The sequence below is a fragment of the Triplophysa rosa genome, linkage group LG11 (genome assembly GCF_024868665.1).
Source record: "Triplophysa rosa linkage group LG11, Trosa_1v2, whole genome shotgun sequence".
NCBI classification, from domain to species: Eukaryota; Metazoa; Chordata; class Actinopteri; order Cypriniformes; family Nemacheilidae; genus Triplophysa; species Triplophysa rosa.
In genome coordinates, this window is record NC_079900.1 from 5,483,611 (window position 1) to 5,500,448 (window position 16,838).

The 16,838-nt window shown below is 39.1% G+C and overlaps 1 protein-coding gene across 1 annotated transcript; it reads left to right on the forward strand.

Moving 5' to 3' along the window:
* Nucleotides 1-13,248: 13,248 nt before the first annotated feature.
* On the forward strand, nucleotides 13,249-16,527 carry tob1a (transducer of ERBB2, 1a). The gene is made up of 2 exons (XM_057347128.1): nucleotides 13,249-13,494; nucleotides 14,494-16,527. The coding sequence occupies exon 2, from the start codon at nucleotides 14,676-14,678 to the stop codon at nucleotides 15,648-15,650; it is 975 nt and encodes a 324-aa protein (XP_057203111.1). The 5' UTR covers nucleotides 13,249-13,494; nucleotides 14,494-14,675; the 3' UTR covers nucleotides 15,651-16,527.
* Nucleotides 16,528-16,838: the final 311 nt, after the last annotated feature.

A 16,838-nucleotide genomic window follows, 5' to 3' on the forward strand; every position in this document is an offset into this window, starting at 1 on the left:
TATTACAATATATTGAGTAATACATATTACTTTCCAGTATATAGTATATTCTCATATATTTTTGTTTCCTAAGGGGACGTTCTCATTCTAGAGAGCATTTGATTGGACAAAATAGACAGACACAGCCTGCATATCCAGCATAATCTCTATATTTCCATGGTAACAATAAAAGATGACCCCAGTTTCCCCCACCCTTTGTCCTCAAGATTTGTATACCATTCATCGGCCCATACCTCATTTCCTGTCCACTTATCTGTCATCCTCTCATCTGCTTTGGCCTCCCTCACAGCTTTAAAAATAAACATTCTCTCTTGTTTTTCAGAAATAGCGTGACATCTTGGCAGAGCGTGCACGGCCCTCAGTTCTTCTCGTGTTTGTGCAGCTGCGGTGGACATGTCTGACGTCACGCGGCTGTGAGAGATGCAGATGACCACTCAGAGGAGAAACGCTGATGAATATAAACAGTGGATTAAACGCTGGCTGTCATTAAAACGCATGTGCTGCCAGACCAGGTGGTGAGACTTATTATACGTGTAGCGCATCCCCCATTGACGTTCTAATGGGAGCTTTCAATTTCACCCTCAAAATAAACGATTCAATCACAAAAGACAAATCTGTCATAGTTTTCTCACCTTCATGTCGTGCGTTGAGAACGTAAAGTACATAAAGGTAATCCAGTGACTCTTAAGGAGTGACTATTCAGATTATCCGTCTTTGAGATGCTACTGCACATGGTTTGAGAAAGTGTGCATGTTTATTTGCTTTTCTGTTACATAATTAGGTTGAATTATGTAGATAAGTGTCTTTCTACATTGTATTGTGGCAGCATGCGGTGCATTGTGGGTAGGGGAGCCGCAGCTTGTGCCAAAAGGATTAAAAGAACACGGATGGAAATGGGAACCAAATTAAAGCTCTTCCCAAACAGACGATTATCGGACGCTTCCACAGCCTTCTCGCATCAAGTTTCACGTCTGATACGCAACCACTGTGCATCTCTAACTCTTTATTAGGATTTTTATTTTGACCAAACGGCAGGTTATGTCAGCACTGTCTGCTTCCCCTGCAGCATTACGTGCCATAATGAGAGCCAGGAATTTCTTCTGCACAAAGACTCATGGCTCTTAACAAGACCCACATTTTTGACCAGCTTCCCATTCAATCAGTTCTGATCAAAGACAAAGCAGCTATACTCTCTGCCCTCACATGATGAGCCAATACTTTTAACGATGGGCTAGATTTGACAGCTTTCACGGGTTTATGGGTGGGAGCGGTTTTCACTCGCCCTAGATTTGGAAAGATCTCAGCAGACACCAGCAAGTATTCTGCAAACTTGTACAAACAAGCTTCTGCGAGCATTTGAACAAACTCTTTACCTTATAAATGTAATAAGTAATTCTCCTCACATTTGCTGTCTGTGTGAATTATAAGTCAAACTGAGAGGTTTGCTGAGGAGAGGAAAGGTGTGCTATTGCTTTTCCAAGTCATCACACTTGTTAATGCATATTCTATTAAATTCAGTACTGTAAATGCTATTTTAAACAAAGACTAAATGTATTATAGCACATCTTTTCTAATTACGACTGACATCTGACATCTTTAAAGGGACAGTTCACCCAAAAATGAAAATGCTGTCATCATTTACTTACCCTCAGATTGTTCCAAACCTGTATAAATTCCTTTGTTCCGCTAAACACAAGGGATGATATTTGGAAGAACGTCAGTAACCCCCATTGACTCCCATAGTGTTTATTTTCGCTACTATGGGAGTAAATGGGGATGAGATCGGTTACTGACTCTTGCAAATATTTTCCTTTGTGTTTAGCAGAACAAAATAAATGTATACAGTTTGGAACAATCTGAGAGTGAGTAAATGATGACAGAATTTTCATTTTTGGGTGAACTGTCCCTTTAAGTTATTTTAATAAAAACTATAGACTGATGTTTTACTTTTTCGTAATTTACATTATTTTTTGCCCCGCCCTCTCATCATCTTGGCTCCTCCTCCACCTCTATCTAACATTGCTAAAATATAACATTTTTGGCTATGGTTCTGTGTAGATTATACATATACAATACATTTTATGTTTTCACCTAAAATTTGATCACTGTTATACATAGAGAAAGGGAGAGAGAGAGAGAGAGAGAGAGAGAGAGAGAGAGAGAAGGTGATACAGACCGCCCTGTTTGGCCTGCCGGTTTCTAAACACCAGATGTGGAGGAAATGTTTACTGATCTAAGGATTACAAAAATTGATGATGTGTTTTATTGGATTATTATCATTCTCTTATGACTCAAGCAGTTAATGATCTCAAAGCACCAATGGCATCATCCAGGTCCATTATCTAGAGATATATGTGGGTGCTGTTAATTCGCCATGGAGCCTGTTCTCTATAAATAGCCCTAGTATTGTGTAACGTGTGTGTCTGTGGCGAATCAATAGAGGATTTCCTGACAGTGAAACAAGCTTGCGTGTTGTGTTTCGTGACATCGGCTCCAGAGTTGTGGGTGATAATTGCTCGGCATGCAAATGCCTTTGAGTGGTTTGTGTGATTCGGCGCAGCTGGTGTCAAATATTACTGCATGTGTTTTTTTGTTTATTTGATAAACAAAGTGATGAAAGAATGTTCTCAGTGGACCCAATAAACCAATTTTTGAGAAGAAAAAAAATGACTCAACATACAGTATGAGTCAGGTGTTGTTTTGACAAAACGTATCTGGCATCACATCCACGGTTCCATTTTATCTCTGTCTAAACATTGTATTCAACTAATCGTCGTCGGTTTGACAGACAGACAGCAATATAAATCAATCACACATGTGTGAAACATATGTCTGATAAGAAGTGAACTTTCAATTTTTTGTGAACCGTCCCAATTCCTCGTTCCTCCACAGCATTTTAAATTCATCAGTGTCAAAGGTCACGTTCACACAGCTCAATATAGTCGTCAACACTATGTTCTCTCATGAACCCCAACCTTCACGAACCCCACATGTCCCGACCTCGCCCTCTCGCCGCACCCGTTGAGCTGCAAAAGGTCAAGTTACCCTTCGTTTCATCCGTGTCCTTGGCACTGGAGCATTAATACCAAGAGCACTGCAACAAAAAGACATCGCACTTGAATATCACATGGACAAAAGCAGAAAGAATGAGAGACATAATTTGTAAGAGCAGTTGCCATGGTGACTTTGACATCACTGCTACCAAATAGAGTTTGAGATTTCTGGCTGGAGTTTGTGTTTGTGCTGATGATAGAGTCTCTTGAAGCAAGCAGGAAATGGGCATGGAGAATAACTGAGATGGAGGGGACGACTCCTGTCATGGACTCATTCAACCGTCAGCAAAACAAATATATGATTGTATGACCATGAGGTCTTTCAACTTTAAATCACACAGGCAGCTTGTAGTTTGAGTGAATGATGGAGTTTACTGAAATGAGAAACTAAACTTAAATACTAAAAGCGTCTGCCAAATGAATAAATGTAAATGTACTTGGGAACAATAGTTAGGTTGCTGTCATTGAATCTTTCAGGCCTGTCTAGACTGTCCAGCCGGTTGGGTTGGTTTGTTTAGATAAGGTCATAGAGTGCGGAAAAAAACTTTGCAAAATGCAAATCACAATATGCAACTGACCATAAAGGTAGGATAGCAAGAGCTATGTCTAACCAAACTCTGTGGTATTTCGGCCGAAGTGAAGGAGCAACCCAAATTATACAGCTACCAATGGGCAGGGTTGTGCTTTTAAAACCATGAATATTCAAAAAGTTACTCTAAACTATGCAAAAGTTACGGATGTACAACTCAAACTACATTCAATTTAAATTACTTAAGAAGTAATATAGTTTGTGCTTGCGTTGATGCTGGGTTGCCACTTGATGTCCAATATAGAATCTGTTAAATGGATAGTTCACCCAAAATGAAAATTCTGTCATCATTTCAAACCTGTTTGACTTTCTTCTGCAGAACACAGAAGAAGATATTTTGAAGAATGTTGGGAACCGAACAACGGCAGTACCCATTGACGTGCCATACAAGAGAAGTGAATGGGTACCGCCGTTGTTCGGCGAACATTCTTCAAATTATTGTCTGTTGAAATGACAAGAGGGTCATGTTAAAGGTGCAGTGAACAAGGACAACAATTTTATCCCGAGCTTTTGTTATAACCTTCCTTCGGATTCCAACAGTAGGAATGTGTGGTTGTAGTTCATTTTTAAAGACGTTCCAGCTCACGTGGGGAAAACATTGAGCGTTCGCTTCATTTCAATGCGGATTCCTTGAACAAGTCTTTGCGGAGAGACTGAAATTAAAAAGCAGTGCTGTGCCGTCAATATTGGATCCGATAGGAATGGCGCAGCAATCTTATGTGAGCAAAACATATTTGTACTATGCGTCACTATTGCTTTGTTAGAGATCGCTTGATATGCCCTGATAGTATTACCTGGGGACCTCTAGTCATTTGTAATAATTGTAATCGGCATCTCTGTGATTTGGCGGGCTCATACATCATTTTTCAAGGTTTTATCCACCGTTTGCGAATAATGGAGGCTGTTTTGAAGTGTTTTGATATTATTTCTGGTGCCGGGTCATATCCATATCTGCCAACACTGTCGTTTTAGCCGGGAGTCTACCGTTTGTTTATTTATCATGAAAACTATAACATTTGAGACACGCGATCGCGGTGATCTTCTGTCTGGTTCGCGGGTCTAAATGCTGACATGTACGGTCATATATCACTAAACACCATACAACTATAGGCTATACAAACTATACGCAAAGCCTTGCCATCACATCCGGGAAATAAGTCAGTAAATTTGACTAAAATCAAGTTACATAACGTTACGTGTCTAACCAAATTCACAGAAGTCTCCAATCAAAGCAGTGGGCGTTTACTTCCAAATCTTCTATGCGGCCCGCCCTTAAAAACCAAGCGTTTCTCCAGCCGGCCTCAAGACCAGGGTAGAAAATAGCCTATTACTTATTGATTTTGATGTTTTCGAATGTAAAAACCACGCGAACGTCATAAGTAGACATCAGACAATAGTATAAAACAATAAAAACGGCCAGTTCACTGCACCTTTAATGTTAACGTTAATGAGTTAATGATGACAGAAATTTCATTTTTGGGCAAACTATCCCTTTAAGAACGACATTTTATGTTTAGATAGTAAATGTTCTTTGAAACACAAGATTAGCAATTTTAAGTTTCACCAAGCTTGGAGTTAAGGAAGTGTTACTGAGAGCTATAGACACAACCATAGAGTTCATGTTTTGTGAAAACGTTTCTAAAAGTAAAGACTCTATTTGATCGAATCGAAAACCACTGTGACGTATGTCTTCAACATCGTCTTCTTTGGTACTTTCCTTCCAGCGTAGACTCATCTGTGCTGTTTTGCATAGACTGATGCAAATTAGAAGCAGAATGCATTGACTCTGACTTGATTCACAGGCAAGAGAAATTCTGACATGAGAACCTCCCTGTTCCATGTCCTCTTAAAGTGGCATGTTGTTTAACATGATTTCTTTTTGCCGCAGTGCCGGTTAGGTGGCACATAATAGGTGGAGCGCTGGGAAGGTCACATGCTTGACAATGAATGACAGAACTGTTGAACGGTGATGATGATTCATTTTCAGGCATTCCCTGAATGTTAATGTCATACAGTCAACAGCCTGTTGAGTATACAGAGAATAGTCAATATAGTGTCCTACTTGACTAGTGTTTACTACAATAGTAAACCACATCACAGTCAGCGCCTGAAATAAACAAAACTGTAGGCATCCTAGACAAACTTCTTATGCATTTTCCACTGAAGTAAATGCTAGAAGTTGGTGATGGTTTGCATGACTTATTTAAATAGCTCACATAGCAGATCAGGTTGATTTTATTTCCCAACCTTTATCATCAGGGCAAATTTACATGTGCCATTTTTTGGGTCTTTTTCATTCAGAAAACTATAGCATGTTTGATATAGAGCCGCTTTTAGTCTTTAATCAGCATTTCCAGTTCAGTGTCTGTTAAATTTCAGCAGAAACGAACCTCAGAAGTGATATAATGTCGCCCAACAGCTATGCGAAGGACTGAGAGAATTGCAAAGACATGTTAAAGTTGTGAAAAAAAATCAGGTTTAGTCTATTAAATATTCATTTTGAAGCTTAAATACATGTAAAACATTTGTATTGTGTTGTTCAAACATGAGTATGAACTTTTCTCTTTGCAGTATTCAAGATATGCAAACATTGCATCTTTTTTGTTATCTTGATCAGTTTTTCACATTTCAATTTCCTGCAAATAAATGCAAATAAGAAACTATATTTTTATTTGGAATTTCGGAGAAATGTTGTCACTAGTTTAGAAAATGAAACAAAAATGATACTTTTTACATAATCGTGTATCTAGAAATAGTGCATTCAGAAAAGTTTCAAATAATTTTGGAGGGGGTCTCTTAATTTTTTGCGCATGTTAAAAGCGTGCCGTTCATCCTGAAGAATCTGAAAATTCTCATCTGAGTGGAGTTCTCTACGGCTTTGGGCTAGTGATCTTTTAGTACATTTTTAGCAAATAAAATAAAAAATTTAGTTACTGCGCTATTAGATAACTGCATTAACAGTATCCTGACATTGTTCAATATTTTGCCTTATAAATGTCCGTAATGATTTCACTGTCATCAGAGACGAGTTTCTAATATTACAGTCTTCAGAAAAATAAAACGGGTATAAAGACGTGAAGGAACATACAAGCACATGTGCATTCTCACGCTGGTCAATCCAAAAGAGAGCTTGTGTTTACTTGAATTCCCTGTGGGCCAATGTTATGCAGATAACGTAAGCCACAGAGAAATTATTTTGGGTGTTAACAGCGAGCACAATAGGGAAAGGTCACAGCCTTGTAGGGGACGGAGGTGTTTGGTGCTTTAGACCTGGAATAATGAGAATCTACAAAGAGGGCCAGAGAGACTCATGACATTTTTCATTTTAATTTGACCTCAGAACGGTGGGTAAATTGGTCAGAATGCCAGGTAAGCTTGTTACGAGTTGTAAATGTCTTGTGACTGGTACTCCAAAACAATAAATGTTATGGAATGTTCCATGGCGAACGTTCCATGGCGACATCAAAGCTTGCATTTGAATACAGCCCTAAAAAGAAGATGGACGTACAGTTTAGCATGTTGACACCCGACGTCACAGAACTTCAAACAGTTTGGGTTACAACCTCAGTTCTTTAAGATGATACCCCAGTACCGCAGTTTCAAACCTTTGTCGGTCTGCAAAACGAGACAGTTGTTCAGCGATGCCAAACACATACACCAGAACTTATGTAACAGCGAAGTGTAAATATGAAATGAAAAAAATTGGACTTGCCCGTTGAAGTAAACACACTTTGAACTCTTCTCTCAGATATTTCACACAGCTTACTGCCTTTTTATGATGCCAGGAACTGGCAGGCCGTCGATTCTTCTCCCATCTTCTTTCTGTTGCAGAAAATGAGAGATACATTTTGAGTAAGGTAGATATGTGAAAGTTAACACACATCTGATGTCCCCTAACATCACTGGCGCGAAAGCAAATCGTCAAAATGTACGAATGAGATTGTACAAATTCATACGAATTAGCCAAAATTAGCCACAACATTAAATAGTTACGTTTTTGCCGTGAGATTGTATTGGTACTCCACTAAGTTATCAAATAGGCTACACATTCAAATTTTGGGATTTAAAATGTATTTAAATCTAGGCAAAACCAAAAGTTGAAAACAAAATGCGTAAAATATGTTTATGATTCTGCTTTACACGTGTCAGTTTGATATGAACTCCTGTGTTTGAAGTCAGATTTCCTCGTTTTCATTGAAGCACATCAAATAAAACATTTGGAAGATTCTTAACTCATGCTGGGATTTAAGGGATCAGTTTTTGGTCGGACTCCAACTGCATGCTATAACCAAGTAAAAGAAACAAAAAAAATATTCCGCTTTTTCTCAAATTATCGAGTTAACAATACAGTTTGCAATGGACAAAATATATGAAATTCAACAAATTGAAGGCAGAAACACTTTCACAACTGGACTTTTGAACTATTGTATATTACATCTGTCTTCAATCTTTCAATCTTCAGCTGGTGTCCAGAGCTGATTTGAGACACGTGTGTAAATGGAATGCAAAAAAACCCCAGCAATATGCGCTTTTCTCTCTTATTCAGCACAGCAGGTCCAGAAACCTCAAGCCATATGACCAGACCTATGCTTCCATCTGATCTAAAGTCAGCTGTCTCTTCTTGATCTCACACACTTCTTTATTGCCTTCTTTTCCTCCTTCACACTCTCAATTCCAATTCTCTCCTCAAATGGAGAAGCTCCCTTGACACCTCGAGTGTACTGATGTCTCAGCATGTCCTCTTTTCCAGTAACACTGGCAATGCTTGTTTGATCTTCACAGGTCATTTCCAGATCTTACAATTCACTCTCGTCTCAGCTTCAAATGACTCAGGGCCTCGGGGCGACTGCAGTAAAACCACATGATGGATTCAAGATGCAGATGTGTCATAGGGACACGCTTCTGTCGAATTTCCTCAATATATCGAGATAATCTTCGAGGATTTTGAGAAAACGTTCAGTAATTTAGTTAATTAAACTGTAACTGTGTTATTGCTGCTGGAATAAAGTGAACACATTTAATCTCAGAAGCACTTGTGTACTGTCTTTTATTGTGAAAAGGGAATAATTGACCCCAACATGTACTCACCCTTATGTTGTTCCAACATGACATTTTCTTCCTGCGAATGACAAACTGTTTATACCGTCTCTTTTAAACAATGAAAGTGTGGTGACCACAGCTGTCAAAAAAATCTACATACAATTATTATAAAAGCAGCCCATATGACATGTAGTCCACATACATGAGATGTATATTAAAGGTCACATTATAATAATGTGATCGATTTGTAAAAGGAACAGATAAGACAAAGTGTTTAACAGTACTTTTGTTTACTTTTATCATTTTTTTTATTTTTTTTACAAGGACAACAGATTAAATTACATTACATAAATTACATTATCATTATTTTACTATTTCTTCATATTATTCCAAATCTGTATGACTTTCTTTTAAAAACATTGGTAAGCAAACAACATTGCCCCCATTGACTTCCATTGTATGGACACAAAACCACCGAGACATTTCTTAAAATATCTACTTTTGTGTTTTGCATAAGAAAGCGGCAGGTTTTGAGGGTAAATAAACAATGATTTTTTGGGGGGGTAAATTATCCCTTTAACTTATACGAGTAAAGAGGTTACTCGTTTTTGTTATCAGGATCAGATACTAAACTTCAGCCTCGTTGTTGATAAAGCTGACATGTCTTGACATGTCACACCCTCAACATGTGCTGTTTATTATCTGGGTGTGAGATATTGTGTAGAATGTGGAAGCGGGCATGTTTGTTGTGTTATGTCACATCCCCCAATTCAAGGACAACCGACCAGTTAAAGTAAATTGTCAAGTTAGCCGAGGTAAAATGTCATCCGATTAAAGTGTAACTGATATTGGTCTGATCTTGTTGAGACATCTGTTAGTAGCTATTGGAAGTAAACCTGAACAAGATAAACATGACACAGCATTCATCTTTTTACTAAACAACTGATATTACATTACAAGTGTTTCACTAAAATGACATCTATTAAAATGATTTTACAATATTTAAAGCACATAGTGAAAATACAGGAAAAAAACATATAGTGGATTTACAAACAGGTTAATAACAATATTTCTGGACCTCTACATAAAAACATGTGCTGGGCTGTGTTTTGCCTTGTTTATATATAGAATATATTTCTTTTATTTAGTCTATGTAATAGATCTAATCACTGTTATTGACAAAGCACTTCTGAAATGTCATAATGCAAAATTTCTGAAGTGAAAGCAAATGGCACAGCCGTTTTCTTGCCGGTGAGTTCTTTTACATAATTTATCATTTGCTTGAATTGAGCTGAGCTGAGCGTTCGCTTGGTTGACAGCCTGTGTAATTTAGCTCCTATCCAATGTCTCTGGATCAGTGAGTCAGTATTTTAACTGCGACTCAAAGCCTAAAGACAAGCTAAGGTCAGTGTAACAGGTCAGCTTTATAAAGAAAAGTGCACCATGGCAACACACAGTTTAAACAACAATTTTAAGACAACCATGGAATTTATCTTACATAGCGAGAACGGATATGTAAAATACACACCACAGTTTTTCTAAGAGATACAATAGATTTTTTTCTCTCAGCATAGCGATTAGACTTCTGACACCTTCCTCCTACGTCTTATAGCTTCCCTGTTATTCAACTCCCCCTCACTGCAGCTGACATCAAAGAACGTCTGTTTGTTGGGCAAACCCGCCTCTGAGCTCCATGTTAAGTAATAGCAATCAACAATGTCAGAAGTTCAGTGGCTGAGAGAGAGAGAGAGAGAGAGAGAGAGAGAGAGAGAGAGAGAGAGAGAGAGAGAGAGAGAGAGAGAGAGAGAGAGAGAGAGAGGATACCAAGAGAGGGGGGGAGAGGGGGGGAGAGTAAGGGAAGGAGAGAGGAGACGAAGCAGGAGAGAACAGGCAAAGGAAAGGAGAGAGAGAGAGAAGAGAGAGAGAGAGAGAGAGAGAGAGAGAGAGAGAGAGAGAGAGAGGAGAGAGGGAGAGAGAGAGAGAGAGGAGAGAGAGAGAGAGAGAGAGAGAGAGAGAGAGAGAGAGAGAGAGAGAGAGAGAGAGATCGCAAGATGCCAGCTGAGGTTGCATTGGGCACACTCACTGCTTTCTCTATGTGTGTGTGAAAATGCAGCGGCGCATGCAATCAGGCAACAGATTTAGGATTTGCTTTTCCCAGGAAATTAGGCTGCTTTCTCTTAGTTGCACTGGGGCAGAAAAATCACAGGCCATTAAGCATACAAACCAATAAGCAGTGTTCCAACATGTCAAAGTTTCACATCAGAGTAACACCTTATTAAATAAGATGACATCCCCTATCCTGGAACATGAGATGCAGAACAGGTATAGCAGTCTGGTGTTTTCCGAAGCTGGTCTACATATCAATGAAAACATTTATTTGATTAAACAAACAGACAGACATTATATATTTAATATAGCATCACATACTGTATGTATACAAAATTATCTCTTATATTATAAATATCTTATGCTATTTTATATTTTAAATATTATTAATATAAAATAATATATTAGTAACAGTTTGTTTTCTACATTTTGGCTGTCACACCATTGGACACATTTAAGGTTTATCTGTCAACTATCCATACATAGAAATAACTATATTCACACAAAATACACTAAACCCTAACATACAATGGACAGATACTCTTTAACAAGCTGAGGGAAGCCCTTTAAGAACTGATTCAGGCCAGCAGCTACAGGAAGAAACAGGAATGTTATTGGATTAACTGTAAGATAATATACCTGTCTAAATTTGTCTACAAGCAATACTGGTTACAGAATTAAACATGTTTCTATAAATACAAATCACTCTTTCGTGAGCATTTGTAGAACCTGCATCACACGTTTACAAGTTAAAGGGATAGTTCATCCAAAAATGAAAAATTTGTCATGAATTTCTCACTCTCTGGTTGTTCCAAACTTGTATACATTTCTTTGTTTGGTTGAACACAGAGAAAGCTATTTGGACGAACCACAGTTATTGGACCCCGTTGACTACCATAGTTGGAAAAATGACAATGGTAGTCAAAAGTGTCCCAGAACTGTTTGCTGTCCTTCATTCTTCAAAATATCTTCTTTTGTGTCCAACAGAACAAAAAAATTAAGTAATTTTTCCTACTATGGTAGTCAATGGGATCCAAGAACTGTTTGGTATACAAGCCAAATATCTGATGATGACAGAATTTTAATTTTTGGGTTAACTATCCTATTAATATATATATATATAGTCATTATGAACAGAAGCTGTAAAGCTGACAATACAAATAGCAAAGACAAAGGTTGTGGGTGAGACAGCTGTGAGCTCATTTACATGTCATTTGAAGTCTGAAGCCATTTGCTATTGCAGGAGGAAGTTTTTTTAACACCAAAGTGCAATAAAACAGTGGCAGGAGTGCGCGAGTCTTGATCTCTGTGGACTTTCGTACCAAAGACCTCAGGCCAAGCGAACACAAATGACTGTCTTTTAGATTGTTTGCTGTATAAATTTTAGGGAGGGAACTGTCAGAGCTGTGACTATTTGAGTCATACACCATACACTTTTCTTGTCCTATCCTATCATATACCCTTCATTAGGACTGGTTGCCTGGGGCAGTTAATATTGTGATCCTACTTCAAAAAGCATCTATAAGCCAGTACTGAATATTATTCACTATATTAAATAGCCTATGGATACGATATCATCAAAAATAAAGTAAATCGTCAGAATCCAATGAAAATGATATAGACAATAACAGCACTGTCACTTTAACTCCACAGTTATGACGTAATGACGGCATCAGCACCCTAGAAACGGATACGCTATTCAGGGGGAGCTCCTGCCTGCCTTACAGCCAATCAGGAGCGAGAGATAGAACTCTCCTGCTACTAGTGACAAAAAAATCCTTGTGTCCTTAGAAGCGCTTGGCTTTTATATTGTAGGTTGTCCTGTTCGGTTTCACGTTTGACATAGAGTCTAATGCCAAACGTTTACACTTAGTGTTAACGTTACCGTGAACGCGATATTGTTTTATGTGTTAGCAACACCCTTTCTTTACTTCAAAACAGTCGCGTTAAATAAATGATGTACTGTATGATTTCTCGGCACTGTCAGTCTCTCCTCCCCGTTTAAATCGTATAAAATACCGATAAACAGATACACTATAGGGTTGTGTCATGATCCCGTGCCTTGTCTACGCACTGCTTAGACTTTGTATTTATTCAGTAACTCGATATACTTCGGGGCATAAATGTCACTTTAACAGTTATGTTTGCGAAATTTGAACATGGAAATGATATACGAAACCCCCATGAATAGCCAATCTTTTTGCGGTACTAGGTAACGCCTGACGTCAAAGACCCTATATGACGGATCAAACGTCTGTCTATTAAATCTGCTCGTCTTTGTTGGACGGCGCAAGAAGCCAATTGGCTTTTAGAAAGCAGGCGTCAGTGCCCGCCTCTCGCTCGGTTCTGACCAATCACGTATGTGGATTCGACGTTCGTATTGTTTTGACCTTTGGAACCGCATCACCGCCCACCGCGTGCCCGTGGCGGAGGAAAACTATAAATAGAGGCGGATGACAGCAGTAGGGGACGAAATCGTAAAACACACCCAGATAGTGGGGGTGGAGGAGCTTATTGGGAAGGTGAAACTGCAAATAGCGTACAGAGACTAAAAGAAGGAAAAGAAGCAATTCAAGAAGCCTACGAACTGGAATATATTTTATGTTAACGTAACTCGATGTGAAGAAAGTATTTATATCTGCAGTTTTCTATTTGCACTAGTTAACACTACCACAACTACTGAAACCTTTATTTTTTAAGACGCAAGTGAGTATCATTACATTATTTGATGCAATGATGTTTTTGTGTACTTGTCACTAAGTATTGATGATTGTGGAGTTGTGTGTTTAAATGACGCTTGCTGCGTCAGTCGTGGGCTACAGATTTAAATGTCTTGAGGGTTTGCCAACTATGACTAAAACTCAAATGAATTGTGTTCATTAACGTTACCTATATCTGCCACGAAACATTAAATACAACACGAATACAAATGATCATATGCATCAGAAAATGTATATACATTTGGTTTGCCAGCATAGCCTGTAGTCTGCATGTTATAAATCCTCACTATTTGCCTTTTTTAGAAATAAAAAAATCTAATGTTTGTCTATGTTATATATGCGTTTCACTGCTTAAAATGCTGTACATTTTGTCCTCGCGTTGGCTTGATTCTGCCCCGTGCACTGGGTGTGAGCGACGATACGATCTCTGACGCTTTAAACGTAACGTTACACCCGAAACTCGTTTTGCTTTTTTATATTTATTGTGTCAACCATTAATGCGAATTTTGAACGTATGATCTGATTCCCGTGCATTTTTGTCGTATTCGTATTTTCGTCGACCGTATTCGTGTAACGTTATGTGTTCCTACTCACTGCCTTTTGTTTCTCCGCGTGACACCTATAGGATAACTATTGAAGCGGTGTTTATTTCTTTACCACATCTCGTATTTTACACGAAAATGGACAACGAGCTAAAGATATAGTTCTGCTGTGACGACAGCAGCGGATTGGCTGGCTACAGTTCTGGGTCTAGTCGGGGCAAGTTAGTTATTACGTAACACTATAAGCTATGCGAGCCCCAGTGCATCATTCCTGTGTTGGCAAACTGCACTCGTTAAATGTGTCTGTGTCTATAAGTGCTTTGGTTTAGACCGAACTTGCATGAAAAACTCAGCCAACGAATATTACTTAATTAGTTTATAATTTATATACGAAAATTATGCGGCAAGGTTATTTACGGTACTTGTGTTTTTTGCTTTTTTAGGAACTGGATTGGTCGTTTGTGGACAGCGACGTTATCTTTGCAACCAGCACTTTGTTTTGAAGCCTTTCCCCAGGTTTCTGTTTATTCGCCTGGCTCCGGCTGAGCCTTGCCCTCTGGTGGCTTACGATACAATACGAGAATACAAACACCCAACTGTTCGACTCCAGGACGGTGCAGCAGCTATGCAGCTTGAAATCCAAGTAGCCCTCAACTTCATCATTTCTTACTTGTACAATAAGCTGCCCAGGCGACGCGTCAACATTTTCGGCGAGGAGCTGGAACGGCAGCTGAAACAGAAGTACGAGGGACACTGGTACCCAGACAAGCCATACAAAGGATCTGGATTCAGGTGTATACATGTCGGAGAGAAAGTGGACCCAGTTGTTGAGCAAGCAGCCAAAGAAAGCGGGTTGGACATCGAGGATGTCCGCAACAACCTGCCTCAGGACCTCAGTGTCTGGATCGATCCTTTCGAGGTGTCTTATCAGATCGGGGAGAAGGGACCCGTCAAGGTGCTCTACGTGGATGACAGCAATGACAATGGGCTGGAGTTGGACAAGGAGATCAAGAACAGCTTTAACCCGGAGGCCCAGGTCTTCATGCCAATTAGCGAGCCCGTGGGCATGTCCCCGACATCCAGTTCGCCGTCCCCTCCATTTGGCCAGTCGGCGGCAGTCAGCCCCACCTTCATGCGCCGTTCCACGCAACCTTTGACCTTCACCACTGCAACCTTCGCTGCCACCAAGTTCGGCTCCACTAAAATGAAAATCAACGGGCGGAACGCCAGCAAGGTGAGCCGAAGCTCCCCCACCAACCTGGGCTTGAATGTAAACAACCTCCTGAAGCAGAAAGCCATGTCTACGTCAATGCATTCTCTCTATGGCGTCGGCTTGGGCGGTCAGCAGCAGAAGCCATCTGCGCTCTCTCCGAACGCCAAGGAGTTTGTGTTCCCCAGCCTCCAGGGGCAGGGCAGTCCAAGTGCAATGTTCCCCGGGGAGACCTCGCTTAATCTCAGCCCTGTCCCGTACAATAATGCCTTTGATGTGTTTGCGGCCTACGGGGGTCTTAATGAGAAATCCCTCATGGACAGTCTAAACTTCAGCTTGAACAACATTCAGTATTCTAACCAGCAATTCCAGCCAGTGATGGCCAACTAGAACGCAAGAATGCTACTGCGACCGGAGTTGCGTGACGGGACGATGGGGAACGTACGCATTCACTTTTCGAAAACAAAAAAAAGAAGAGGAAACGGAAAAGCAACATTTCAACTGTAAAGTCCCAGTGAGTGAATATGTCATAAGATTATGAGCCCGAGGGTGAACCGCCATGTTCCCTTGAGTATTTCTGTCATTCTTCTTACGATTAAGCTTGTGGTAGAATCAAGCTTAGTTACCTAAACTCATATTGTTTTAAGTTCTTTTGTCAACCAAGCACAAACTTATTTTTATTGACTGTTTTAAGATATCTTTATGAAGAAGAAAACTATGAATCAAGGCCTCTAATAGTATTCAAGATAAAGCTACACAGCCAATTCTCCGAGGGTTGGCATGAATGCTGAATGAGGGATTTCTTGGTCTTTTTTCTAACTGTGTAATTAATTTAGTAGAGAGTTTGTAAAATATCAGAGTATATATTGTTTCTACGACATATTGCATTTATATCTTTTTACTACTCCAGTGATCTGTGATGGCTGCCGCAACTTTTGTTATATTTTTTTTTATTGAAATTGTAAAATGAATCCATCTTTAAAAAACATCGACTATTCTAAAGATTGTGTACAGAATATTCCATTGTGTTGGGATTTAAATATATTTGCTTTTTGGGGTAAAGAGAAAAACAAGAGTTGTATTTTCTGTTAAGAGTTCAAAGATTTTTGCTATACTATGGACAAAATGTAATCGTATATTAATTTTGTACCAACATTGTGCAATACTTGACAAAAACAAATAGTATAACAAAGTATTTGGAGTCAGTGTCTTATATGTAAAGAGGGACTGATAGTTTATTAAGTTTGTATTAAAATGCTTGAAATTATTCTCTGGCCTAAATCTTTTTATTCAAACCATGTATGTGAAACATGTCGTCTTCGTTTAACATCTGTTTAAAAAATGGCTTGCTTTTACAGATGCAAGAGATTTTTTTTATAAATGGCTTTCCATAAATGAATAGCCATGACTCGGCTGTCAGATCAGCGTGTAGTCGGGAACTGTTAGTTGCACTTACCATTAACATTTATTAATTCAACAAACACTTTAATTTAATGTGACATTTTACAGTGCTTTCTGGAAATAAAAATCATTGACTTTGTTTGCAAACAGAGATGGCATCCATCTAAAAAGAGAGTT

What these genes read in the sequence shown, in the direction of transcription:
- tob1a (XM_057347128.1), top strand. Translation starts at nt 14,676, where the DNA reads ATGCAGCTTGAAATCCAAGTAGCCCTCAACTTCATCATTTCTTACTTG.